Source organism: Ctenopharyngodon idella, chromosome 19 (assembly GCF_019924925.1).
Source record: "Ctenopharyngodon idella isolate HZGC_01 chromosome 19, HZGC01, whole genome shotgun sequence".
NCBI lineage: Eukaryota > Metazoa > Chordata > Actinopteri > Cypriniformes > Xenocyprididae > Ctenopharyngodon > Ctenopharyngodon idella.
Window position 1 is genome coordinate 16,274,849 of NC_067238.1, and position 12,705 is coordinate 16,287,553.

The 12,705-nt window shown below is 37.8% G+C and overlaps 3 protein-coding genes across 3 annotated transcripts; all 3 read left to right on the forward strand.

Annotated features, from left to right (window-relative positions):
* Positions 1 to 205: 205 nt before the first annotated feature.
* On the forward strand, positions 206 to 1,700 carry LOC127501624 (endonuclease domain-containing 1 protein-like). The gene is made up of 2 exons (XM_051873741.1): positions 206 to 668; positions 909 to 1,700. The coding sequence occupies exons 1-2, from the start codon at positions 351 to 353 to the stop codon at positions 1,452 to 1,454; spliced, it is 864 nt and encodes a 287-aa protein (XP_051729701.1). The 5' UTR covers positions 206 to 350; the 3' UTR covers positions 1,455 to 1,700.
* Positions 1,701 to 3,274: 1,574 nt separating this feature from the next.
* On the forward strand, positions 3,275 to 4,517 carry LOC127501623 (endonuclease domain-containing 1 protein-like). The gene is made up of 2 exons (XM_051873740.1): positions 3,275 to 3,676; positions 3,808 to 4,517. Exons 1-2 carry the CDS (start codon positions 3,362 to 3,364, stop codon positions 4,357 to 4,359), a joined length of 867 nt encoding a protein of 288 aa, XP_051729700.1. The 5' UTR covers positions 3,275 to 3,361; the 3' UTR covers positions 4,360 to 4,517.
* A 5,829-nt stretch (positions 4,518 to 10,346) lies between these two features.
* Positions 10,347 to 12,120, forward strand: LOC127501626 (endonuclease domain-containing 1 protein-like). The gene is made up of 2 exons (XM_051873742.1): positions 10,347 to 11,138; positions 11,325 to 12,120. Exons 1-2 carry the CDS (start codon positions 10,830 to 10,832, stop codon positions 11,874 to 11,876), a joined length of 861 nt encoding a protein of 286 aa, XP_051729702.1. The 5' UTR covers positions 10,347 to 10,829; the 3' UTR covers positions 11,877 to 12,120.
* Positions 12,121 to 12,705: the final 585 nt, after the last annotated feature.

A 12,705-nucleotide genomic window follows, 5' to 3' on the forward strand; every position in this document is an offset into this window, starting at 1 on the left:
CTCATGGCCTGGTCATTACGCTGTCCAAGATGCTCGCTGCGGGATCTAAGTGATGAAGATTGAAAGTTCCATTTGTTTGAAATGGCCTCCGAATAACAAAGGCCGCCTCTGCATATGATGATATAGCAGGACTTTATTATGAGTAATGTGTGAAACAAAAGTCTGTGGGTTCACAGGTTCAGATGTGTGAACATCAGTGTTAAAGATCATCGTCTTTGCTGCTGAACTATTTAAGTGTGCAAGAACAGAGGCTGTTTGACTTTCAAGACTTGTGGAACTAAAGGTGGTTACAAAAAATTATACTTAATTTTCTACAATCAGTTCGCCTTTAATTTGGGTTCTGCGTGAATATGCGTTTTTTTATTGTGAGCGTCCTCACTGTGCTGCTGGCGATGAGCTTTCCATTCGCCATTTCTGAAGTTGTAGAAGCTTTCACCAAATGTAAAGAGTTTTTCTATAAAGAACAGCCTCCGGTGATTTCTGGCATCCTGGAAACACGCTCTCGGAATAATCATTACAAAATAATCTGTCAAAAATATCGTAATATGTACAAATTTGCAACATTCTACAACACAGAAAATAGGATTCCTGTTTTCTCAGCTTACAAATATACTGGGCAAAGAACACCGTTCAAAAGACCAAGGATTCCATGGATGGTTGAGCCTCAGGTGAGGAGTTTCATAGCAATTTAATCTTTTTCATGATTCAGAGAACATAATAATGTTTCAGATGTATTTCCTGAGATTTATATTACATATTTACCTGATAACATGCTGATTATACAAGAAGTTATTTATTGTTGACTTAGCTTAAATTTTTCTGTACATTGACTATTTCACCTGCTTCTGTTTAATCATGCTTCTGTTCTTAGTGTTTGTTTCTCTTTCTTTTAAATATTTGTTCTGCAGCTTGATCCTCCTGTTGATGACATGACTCTTCCATATGCACACCAGGCTATCAGTGAAGACTACAACAATATCCGCGATCATGTGAATCGCGGCCACTTGTTTCCCTGTGGTCATGCAGCCGATGAAGTCACTGCTGAATCAACATTCACACTGACCAACATTGTGCCACAGAAGATCAACTTTAATGCCGGCAGTTGGAATCGCATGGAAATCGAAATAAAAGACATCATGAATAAGTATTGCTATGACAATAATAATGAAGTTTTAGCCCATGTGCTGACAGGAGCTATACCTGGCAACAATAAACTGAATGAGAGAGTCAACATTCCCTCTTATATGTGGATGACATTCTGCTGCTACAACAGTACGGGAAATTCATGGGTCTCCCAAGCTTACTGGGCCCCAAATGTAGAAGAAGACAAAAATAAAGTCAAAACTATCAATAAAAAGAGCTTGCAGGAATTACAGGAATTTCTGAGTCAACAATTGAGGGCAAAGGTGCAGCTGTTTAATAACAACTGTGCAAAAAAGCATACAACCAACTAAAAGCAGCAGAAGGATTCACAGATTTCATACTTGAATTATCATTTATTCTGTTTGTAGGATTAGAAACAATTAGCAAAATTAGCTTTTATCTCCAAAATCCTAACTTGGCATTCTATAATACTGCTTTTAACTCTGTAGCATGTCATTTTTAGCATCTACATTATAGTACTTTGAAAAATATGTCTGAAGTCTGCTATGGGACTGTGTGTAACTGTGTGTCTAATAAAGCTTGTGCAAATAATGGTATATCAGAGTCACTTGTCATTTCACTGTCTAAAGGGAAATGAGGAGTAGTGGGGTGAATTATTGTATGAAAGGTGAAAGGTGTACAATACAAGTCCAGTAATAGGTCACACAATCACAAGAGTTCACACAAACACATTACTTTAAAGGGTTAGTTCACCCAAAAATGAAAATTATGTCATCAATTACTTACCCTCATATCACTTTATATGATGAACAGATCTAGACTTTTATTCATATATAAATGTTGATCAGTGAACAATGTTTACAGCACTCAAATATGGTAACAGAGCCATGTGTGAGAACCAAAGAGGTTCATTCTCGCATGTCAGTCTGTTCATCATACAAAGCGATCAAGTCTCTTCAGAAGACTTAGATTAAACCGCTCCATTCATTTGGATTTATTTTACGATCTCTTTATGAATGTTTTGAGTGAAGAGACATGCAAAGGAGGGACAGAAATCAGATTTAATTAAAAATATCTTTATTTGTGTTCTGATGATAAACAAAAGTCTTATGGGTTTGGAACAACATGAGGGTGAGTAAATGATGACAGCATTTTCATTTGACTAACTGTAAACTGGAAGAGTTCAAAGCATTTGGCATCAGATAAAAGTAAACATTTGTTCTTATTACCTATCCTCATAAACCATTCATGACGTGTCACTTAAAACCAATGTGCTTTACAGCAATTAATTCATCTCAACACTTGTTGCTCTAATTCCACCTCAAACTCTTTACTATCCTGAGCTGTAATATCATAGCCAGCATACAAGGAAAAACAGTCCATATCTTGCTTTTAAGTCTGCATGAATGTCTTTTCTTCCCTATTGTGACATACATCTGCGTGAAAAGGCTTCTTGAAAAAAAAAGTAGGGTGGGACATGATTTTGTATTTGGGAATTTGATTGGATGGTTGTGGTATGTAATTGGTGGATCTCATTTGAGTGACAGATTACATCATCAGAGAAGATATGGAGGGAGGGGAAGTTACTTTGAAGATTACAAGGCACATGAATTTAAAGATGTTATGTGCATGGATAAATAATGTATAATAAATACTGCAAAGAGCAGCAGAGTGTATGATACATGAATGCTATGGCAATCTATCATTATATTTATCATTTCGAGGTCACACAAGGGTGTGAAAGAAAACCTAACACTCAAAATTATGTGTGATGCTCGGTTTTTCAAAGTATGTGCAACTTGAGTTCGCAGAATTAGATGTGCACTCAAGTATTCTAGCAAATGCTTCTTACAAGTGTGTAAATGCTTTTTTTTTTTATTAATAAAGCTTGCAGTTGCAAATCAGAAGTATCTGATGTGTTTGCACATTGCATGTGTGAGTTAGTTAAAAACCATTTAAAATAAAATGGTGACCAATAATAGGACCTATACAATTTCCCTTAAACACACAGGTGTGAAAAAAAACAAGAAAAAAAAAATAATTAACACTCAAATTATGTGTGACTCAGCTTCTCAGAAAGTGTGTACAACTTGATTTCACAGAATTAGGTGTGTGTGCATCACAGTAAAGCAATTGACGTGTTTTAGAGGACGGGCATTTACGTACAGTTTGTGTTGCGTGACCTGAGTGCATTCTCATTTCTACAAGCACCTCAGTTTTACTTTCACAGTTCAGTTCTGCTTGAACTTGGGTGAAGATGCGTCTGTTTATCATGAGCGTCTCTGTGCTGCTGGTGCTGTTTTTTACAGGCATCTCGTCTAAAGTTGTCGACACATTCAGTAAATGCGACTACTTTTTTAAAAGGATGTCTCCGGTTATCCCTGGCATTCTAAGCGATTCAGTTGCAATGAATAGCAATTATAAAATAATCTGTCAACAATATAACAAATGTAACAGGTTTGCAACACTCTATGATACAACAGAGATGATCCCTGTTTTCTCAGCTTACAAATACACCAGAAGACAAAAATTCGAGAAACTAGGAAAGGTTCATTGGATGATCGAATCGCAGGTAATGTTACTTATTGTGGCTTATTGTTTTCATGGCTATAAAAGAATTGTTTTACTTCTCTGTTACTTCAGTTCTTGTTTATTGACAAATTATCTAAAAAAAATAATCTTTCAATTATTTATATTCTATAGCTTGAACCTTCAAATTATGAAATCAATGTGCCATTCGTCAACCAGGCCTGCAATGGAGACTATTACAATAACACAGAAAATGTGCACCCCGGTCATCTATTTCCAGTCTGTCATGCAGCTGATAGAGAAACTGCTATATCTACATTCACACTCACCAACAGTATCCCACAGAAGAAGGACTTAAGGAATGGCAGCTGGATTAGAGTGCAAAACCAGATTTTAGAAATGATGGACAATTACTGTCGTGACCAAAACAACAACAATAAAATCTCAGCCTATGTGTTGACAGGAGCTTTACCTGGAAATATGCGTCTGAATAAGAGAGTGAACATTCCCTCTTACATGTGGATGGCATTCTGCTGCTACAACAGTACAGAAAGACTATGGGTCTCTCAAGCTTATTGGGCATCAAATGTAGAGAGAGTTAATGAGGAAAATATTAGACTCAAGAGCCTGAATGAATTACAAATATTCCTGAATGAAAAATGGAAGAGACAAGTAAAGCTGTTTTACAATGACTGTAATATTAACAGAAAACCGAAAGATATATAGGAGAATGCGAAATCATGGTATTACAGAGATTTTTGCCAAAGTGATTTTCATTAATTATCATCTTCTATCTTTATATCTAACAAGCGGTTCTTAAGTAAAGGTTGTGCTTAGTGTGTAAATGCTTTTTCTTCTTTAATAAAGCTTGCAGTTGCAAATGATGAGAGTGCCAGAAACAGCTCATGTGTTTATATGAATAAGTATTAAATAAACACACACACACACACACACACACACACGTGAAAGCAAAAAAAAAAAAAAAGTGATTAAAAAATGGCAGCAAAACAATACGCATGTAAATTTTAAACTAAAAACTTGATGCTGAATTAAAATAGGTAAACGCACGTTAAAATGAATGAATGGTGAATGGGGATTATGCCTCGGGAGGGGTTTTATTGTAATTTATATTAAGCAAAAATAAATAAAATACAAAATAAAATAGCTATAGTATGGTGACCAGGAAGGGACATGTTAGTTTCATTTAGTTTTGTCGTGGCTACGACATTAACTCATGGATGATAATATGTTGTGGCAAGATATTAATTTGTGGGAACGTGATAATATGTAGTGGCCAGAGGATAATTTTGTTCGAAGCATCCTTGTGGCCATGAGATGTGAAGTTGTGGCCTCGAGATCCTATGTTGAGGGAACAACATATTTTTCTCGTGGGATATATCGTGTTCCCACGAGTTAATATGTCATAGCCACGACAAAACTAAGTGAACTGAACATTGCCCATCCCGGTCACCTAACTATAGTGATATTCAGACACATACCTTATTCAGACCTGATTTGACAGACAGCAATAAGCAAAACTAATGGAGGTGTCATTTATTTTAGGTTACTTACATGCAGGGCCCAGATGTTCAAAAATTTGATCGGATTTTGGCAATCGGATGGATTGTTCAAAAGAAAAAAAGAATTCTGAAATCAGATTAGATCACATAATCCAATCCTGCTTTTGATCTGGATCAAATCATCATTTTGCGTTGTTCAAAACTTTTTTAGTAAGATTGGGATACCTTTGATCCATAAAAAAACAAAAAAACAAAAAAAAAACAGGATTAGCCTGATCCTAGCAGTGGGGTGGATTTCAAGAAAACAACTACAATTTGTAACATTAATGTGGGGAAATTATTTAAACATTTGATATGCATATAGCACAAAAAAAAAAAAAAAAAAAATAAATAAATAATTAAAAGTTACAGATGTGAAAAATGAAAATGATGAAAAATGATCAGTATTATATTAATTTAAATGACTAATTAATTAGAACATTTAGAATTATGATGCTTTTGTGTCTGTCTAGTTCAGGGGTGTCCAAACTACGACCTGCAGGTCAAATGCGGCCCAGGGATGAATTTCAAAAGGCCCGCAGCTTGTCTATTAAAATATATCATACGTGGCCCGCCCATAGGGCCCGCCACGCATAATTTACAAATTGTGCAGTTTCACAATGTCAACACAAGGGGGCAGTACTAGATTTTAGGCCAGGGAAACGCGCCAAAAGTGGGACAAAACAGCGCTACTTGTGCACACGAGCTCACAAATATGTTTACTTGCTAAGTGTCTTGATCACACGACCACTAAACAGCAAGTGAGAAGTGTTCGAGTTCGGCGTAGAGGTCTCCGGTACAAGCTGCAAATCTCTCTGTAATTTAATTCAGTTTAAAGCCAGTTGAAACAGTTGTAATATATATACATATATATATATATACACACACACACACACATATATATATCCCTTCCTCGTCCCGAGTCCTGAGGCGACTCCCTGCCTCGTCGAGAGCCCTGAAGTGGCTCCAGCCCATGAGCCCGCTCCAGTTCCTGAATTCGCTCCTTGCCCAGAGGACATTACAGTGTCATTAATGCCACTAGCAATTGTGTGTGTTTGGGCCACCCACACAATGACTTAAGTCCCTGACTATCATCCAGTGACGGCTCCAGCCCCTGACCAGCGTCCAGTGAAGGCTACAGCCCCTGACCAGCGTCCAGTGACGGCTCCAGCCCCTGACCAGCGTCCAGTGAAGGCTACAGCCCCTGACCAGCGTCCAGTGACGGCTCCAGCCCCTGACCAGCGTCCAGTGAAGGCTACAGCCCCTGACCAGCGTCCAGTGACGGCTCCAGCCCCTGACCAGCGTCCAGTGAAGGCTACAGCCCCTGACCAGCGTCCAGTGAAGGCTACAGCCCCTGACCAGCGTCCAGTGACGGCTCCAGCCCCTGACCAGCGTCCAGTGACGGCTCCAGCCCCTGACCAGCGTCCAGTGACAGCTCCAGCCCCTGACCAGAGTCCAGTGACGGCTTCAGCCCCTGACCAGAGTCCAGAGATGGCCCCAGTCCCTGAGTCCGCTACAGACTCCGAGACCCATAGCTCCTCCCAAGAATTTTTTGGGGGGCACCATATACCCATGGCCATAGTAGCTGAGCCTGGGGTCAGGACCGAGGCCACGGAGGCCACACAGCCATGGTGCCTTGAACTGCCTGCGCCACCATGGCCCCCTGAACTACCTGCGTCGCCGTGGTCCCCTAAACTGCCCGATCCGCCATGGCGCCCACCCTACCACCTCTGTGGATGTTATACGGCGCGGGACGCACCTTCCGGGAAGGCGGGGTAATGTCAGGGTTCTGTTTGTTTTTCCTTTTGTCACGTGTTCTCCTTTGTTTCTTGTTTTCCCGCCACTTATTTGTTCCTATGGTTACCCTCATTTCAGTTCATTTGTCCCAGGTGTGTCTTGTTAATTAAGTCTTGTTTAGTCCTTTGTTTGTCCTGTATATATTCCCTGTGTTCTCTCTCAGTCTCTGTCGGTTCTCATTTATGTTAGGTTGCGTGTGTTTGATCTCCTGAGTTTTGTCATTAAAGACCTTTGTATTGAAGCTCCTTTGTCTGTGTGTGTTTTACACAACCAACCACTGACATTATCGTAAGTCTAGCAAAACTGCTTGCGCCCCCATTTCGACTGGCCAACAGGACTCATGGTTTTACAATTAGTTCACAACTAGAGCCTATTGTTTAGGATGGAATGGATGTGATTTTCAAAGAGTAATAAGTAAACACACAGTAAAAAATAAAACATGAACACTGTATTTTATGAATCAAAAGCAAGTCATATGGTCCTAAAAAGCTGAATTAATAAGTGTTTTTAAAACTTGCAAACAAAGACCATGACTTGTCATATTTGCTTGGGTAAGAAAGTAGTAACAGTTTAATCAGCCATCATGAACATTCAGCCATCATTTGGACCTCGAGTCAATGAAAACATGGGCCTTTCAGAGAGTGCTTTGCAGTTCCCCTGACCGTGCAACATTTTGGTTGAAGAGGACTAACCCTAAATATAAGACTTTACTGCAGCACAGGCTTGCAGTGGGCTAAGAGAGGTGTTAAAGAATATTAACACCTCAACTCAGTGTGTGATGTGAGGCTTTTCCTTAGAAAATCGATGAGAACTGAGTTCATAGTAATGAGTGTGTGGGTGTTGTCTCTATGCTGCACTATTTAAATGCATACTGGGAATATATTCAGAGAAGTGTGGTTTGAAACGTGAGAATTACATCAACGTTTCATCAACCACTTCAGCTTTATTTTTGGTTTGTGATTCAGTTGAACACTGAAAATGCATCTGTTTGTCATCTCCATGCTGCTGGTGTTTGGCTTTTATTCATCACAGAGGTGGATCTACCAGTGCTGCATGCAGTGGCCACTGCCACCCTAAGAAAAACTTTGCCACCTCGTCTGGAGAACATTGCCAAACATGGCAAATACATAAAAAGTACATTAGCAAAAAAAGACAAAGTTTTTAATTTTTTTTCTTTTTTGGTAACACTTTACAATAAGGTTCATTAGTTAACTACATTAGTTAACATGAATTAATAATGAACTGCACTTCTACAGCATTTATTAATCTTAGTTTATGTTAATTTCAACATTTACTAATACATTATTAAAGTCTTCTTAACATAAGTTAATGGACTGTGAACTAACATGAACAAACAATGAATAACTGTATTTTCATTAACTAATGTTAACAAAGGTTAGTACAACCCCATTTCCAGAAAAGTTGGGACATTTTGTAAAATGTAATAAAATCTAGAAACTATGATTTGTTATATTCTCTTGAACCTTTATTTAACTGACAAATATACAAAGAAAATATTTCCAATGTTTTCACTGACCAACTTAATTGTATTTTGTAAATATAAACACATTTTTATTTTGACAACAGCAACACACTCCAAAAAAGTTGGGACAGAGGTATGTTTAACACTGTGTCACATCAACTTTCCTTTAAATTGCACTTTTTAATTGTTCGGGAACTGAGGATACTAATTGTTGAAGTTTTGCAAGTGAAATTTTTGCCCAATCTCGCCTGATACAAGACAGCTGCTTAACAGTCTGTGGTCATCATTGTCTGATTCTCCTTTTCATGATGGGCCATACATTTTCAATTAGAGTAAGACCTGGACTGCAGGCAGGTCAGTCAAGGACATCCACTCTACGGTGTAGAGTGTCTACGAAACCACTCTGATGTATCACGTGCAGAATGAGGCATGTCTTGCTTCCCAGGAAAGATGTCATTTTGATGGCAGTTTATGTCTTTGTACAATGCCAATATATGCTTCCACATCAATGGTTCCTTCACAAATATGCAAGTCACCTATGCCGTTTGCACTGATGCACCCCAATACCATGACAGATGTTTACTTTTGCACCTGTCACTGATGAAAGTCTGGATGGTCCCTTTCGTCTTTGGGACTGAGAACTCGATGTCAGTTTTTTCCCAAAAACATGCTGAAATGTGGACTCATCTGACCACAGCACACATTTTCACTGTCTTTTTTAGACCATCTGAGATGAGCTCAGGGCCAGGGAACTTGGCAGTATCTCTGCATTAAACTGATGTATAGCTTTCTCCTTGCATATCAGTTGCATTTCTTGATGCAGCGGCAGACTGGGTTAAGTGACAACGGTTTTCCAAAATACTCCCGAGCACATGTGGCTTTGCATGACGGTTTCTCATGTAATGCCATCTGAGGGCTCGAAGGTCACGCACACTGAACAGAAGTATACTGCCTGGCTGTACACAGACTGAGATTTCTCTGGATTCCCTGAATTTTTTCACAATATTACATATGGTACATGGTGAAAGACATAAATTCTTTGCAATCTTGCATTGAGAAAAGTGATTTTTGAATTGTTTGACAATTCTCTCATGAAATTTGGCACAAAGTGGTGAGCTATGACCCATCTTTGCTTGCAAAGACTGAGAAGGTCTTTTACACCCAAACACGATACCCTAAACTATTACCAATTCACCTGCTAATTGTGGACTGTTTTAAAACAGTTTAAATTGGATATTCTATAATCTTTTCACTTTTATTTTGCCTCTATCCCAACTTTTTTGGAGTGTGTTGCAGCCATCAAAATCAAAATTTGTTTATATTTACAAAATACAATTATGTTGTTCAGTGAAAACATTGGAAATCATTTCTTTGAACTTTTTTGAGTTAAAAAAAAATGTTCAAGAGAATTAACAAATCACAGATTGTGGATTTTATTGCATTTTACAAAATGTCCCAACTTTTATGGAAATGGGGTTTGTAAATACAGTAACAAATGTATTGCTCATGGTTAGTTCATAATACACTAACTAATGTTTAACTAATGAACCTTATTGTAAAGTGTTACCTTCATTTTTAGGTAGAATCTATTTACTGTGAGAGTATAAAACAAACTACTGTTTTAAAATGAACAAAAGCATATTAACATTAATATTAGGTAACATTTGATTTCTATTTAAATTTTTATCAATACTCAGGCTTCTTAAACAGCAAAGTTTTGGCACAACTTTTGGCACAACTACAGTGACAACAGTAGCATCACATGATCACAAATACTGTAAATGTGCATTTGTTGTTAAACAACTTATCTGATGCTTTCTGACTTTATGTATTATAATAAAAGAACAAGTAGGCTAATATAGTATGTGGATGAGGGTCATTCAACTGTCACATGTGGGAACTGATATGATTTGGATTTGTTATCTTCTGACTTCAAGATGTAAAGGTCTTAAAAACACAATTAAAAAATATTTTTTTAACATGTCCGTAACACGTTTAATTGTTCACTGCTGTTTGGATCTATGTCAGTGGAAACATAGCTGCTCTTTTCTCCACTTTTGTTGAAAAAGGCTAAAGATAGTGCTGACCACAAATGAAAGACACACAGGCTTGTAGTGGGCTAAGAGCGGTGTCAAAGAATATTAACGTTTCTATTTCTTATTAACTCAGTGGGAGTTGAGTTCATAGAAATGAGTGAGTGTAGGCGTTGTCTCTAGGCGTGTACACTATTTAAATGTGAAGAGGGAATTGAAGTCTGTACAGAGGCGCTCGAGTTTGAATTGTGAGAGATTTCTGCAAACTATCTCAGCTTCACTTCACTTCACTTAGGTTAGCAAGTAAGTTCAGCACAGGTGAAGATGCATCTGTTTGTCATCTCTGTGATCCTGGCATTAGGATTTCCGTTCATCATGACTGAAGTTGTAAATTCATTCAGCACATGCAGGCAGTTTTTCCTTGATGAACAGTCTCCAGTAATTCCTGGCATTCTGAATGGATCAGTCTCACAGGATAATAACCGCTACAAACTAATCTGTCAAAAATATAAGAACATTTATAGATTTGCAACTCTCTACGACACAAAAAAGAAGATCCCTGTTTTCTCAGCCTACAAATATACTGGGCATTATACAGGAAGACCACGTCCTCGATGGATGATTGAGCCACAGGTGAGGTTTGTTAATGTTTCTAAAAAAAAAAAAAAAAAAAAAAAAAAAAAATTCCAGCTGTGTTTGAGAGAAACCTTATATATTTTGTTGGTGCTTTATTTATCTGGATTTTATCTTTCTGCACATAATCATTTAGCTTCTGATTTTCTCATGTTCTGTTCATCTTTTTCTCTTTATGCTCTATAGCTTGAAACTAATGGGGAAACAAATAAGGAAATGCGTGAACCATGTGTCAATCAGGCTTTCACCGGAGACTACTGGACACAGGAAAATTTGTCTCGTGGTCACTTATTTCCCAACAGCCATGCAGCTGATGACATCACTGCTGAATCTACATTCACAATGACCAATACTGTGCCACAGTATAACAGTTTTAATAATGGTAGTTGGCGTATCATGGAGGAAAATGTTAGAAATGTCATGGATTCTCACTGTCGTGACAAAGACAACTCTACTAATATCTTGGCGTACGTGCTGACAGGAGCTGTGTCGAGCTCTGCCAACAGCTTGAATAAGAGAGTTAACATTCCCTCACACATGTGGACAGTGTTCTGCTGCTATAATGGTACAGCATGGGTCTCCCAAGCTCACTGGGCTGAAAACAAAGAAAGTAATGTAAACACAATCAATGCAAAATCTCTGGACAAATTTCAGTCTGAGTTTCTGCAGAAAAAATATGGTGCAGGATCCGTACCGTTTAACGGTAACTGTTTTAAGTTTTTAAAAAAAAGTGAATGAAGGTTAACTTGAACCCAAATACTGAAGACATGGTGGTCCTTAATTCAATTAATTTCCAGCATCGGTTTGAACCTGATTATGCAGCTCAAAGATCCTTGAAGTCATGCAGTTAGTTTGCTCTAAATGTGAAGGTGGCATGATAGAATAACATTAACAGATTTCTGTTAGTAACTCTGACCCATGTTATTTCTTTGATCACTGTTATGCAAAACAAATAAATGCTTTCATAATGCTTGCAAAATGATACTAGTGTCTGTAGTGATTTGACTTTTTTGCTTTTATTTCCCATCATAATCTGTTCACATATTTTATATCGTGTGAACAGCATCTCATATTACTTTCCACTGAAAGTCACAACAGCAGAATCATGTCCTTTCTTCCCCAAAACACAAAAGGAAATTTTAGGCAGAATGTCTGAGCAGCTCTTTACCATAAAATGAAGATGCAGATTTTTACTGCCATGTAAGTAAACAAACAAACAAATTATATTTATGTTTCTCTGACATGGAAAAGTTTTGTTCAGGCTTTATGTAATTAACTGTTGTACAACTTAAACTGAACAATTTGTAATTAATAAGGAAATAAATAGCGGTACAATTTTAATCCTTGGTGCTTTAATCTCACTTTTTGTGACATCTACACTGAAAACCATGTGTAGTAAAAGACCAGCATTGCTGATAAACCAGTGTAACCCATGTCTTAGGTTAGTGTAACTAATAACTAATTTAAGTAGTAAGAAATTAAAGCTGGGCTTGTATTAGAAGCTCTAGATATGACAATGGAGCCTAAAATAGTAAAAGGTCAGCAGAGAACAGACAACACAAAACAG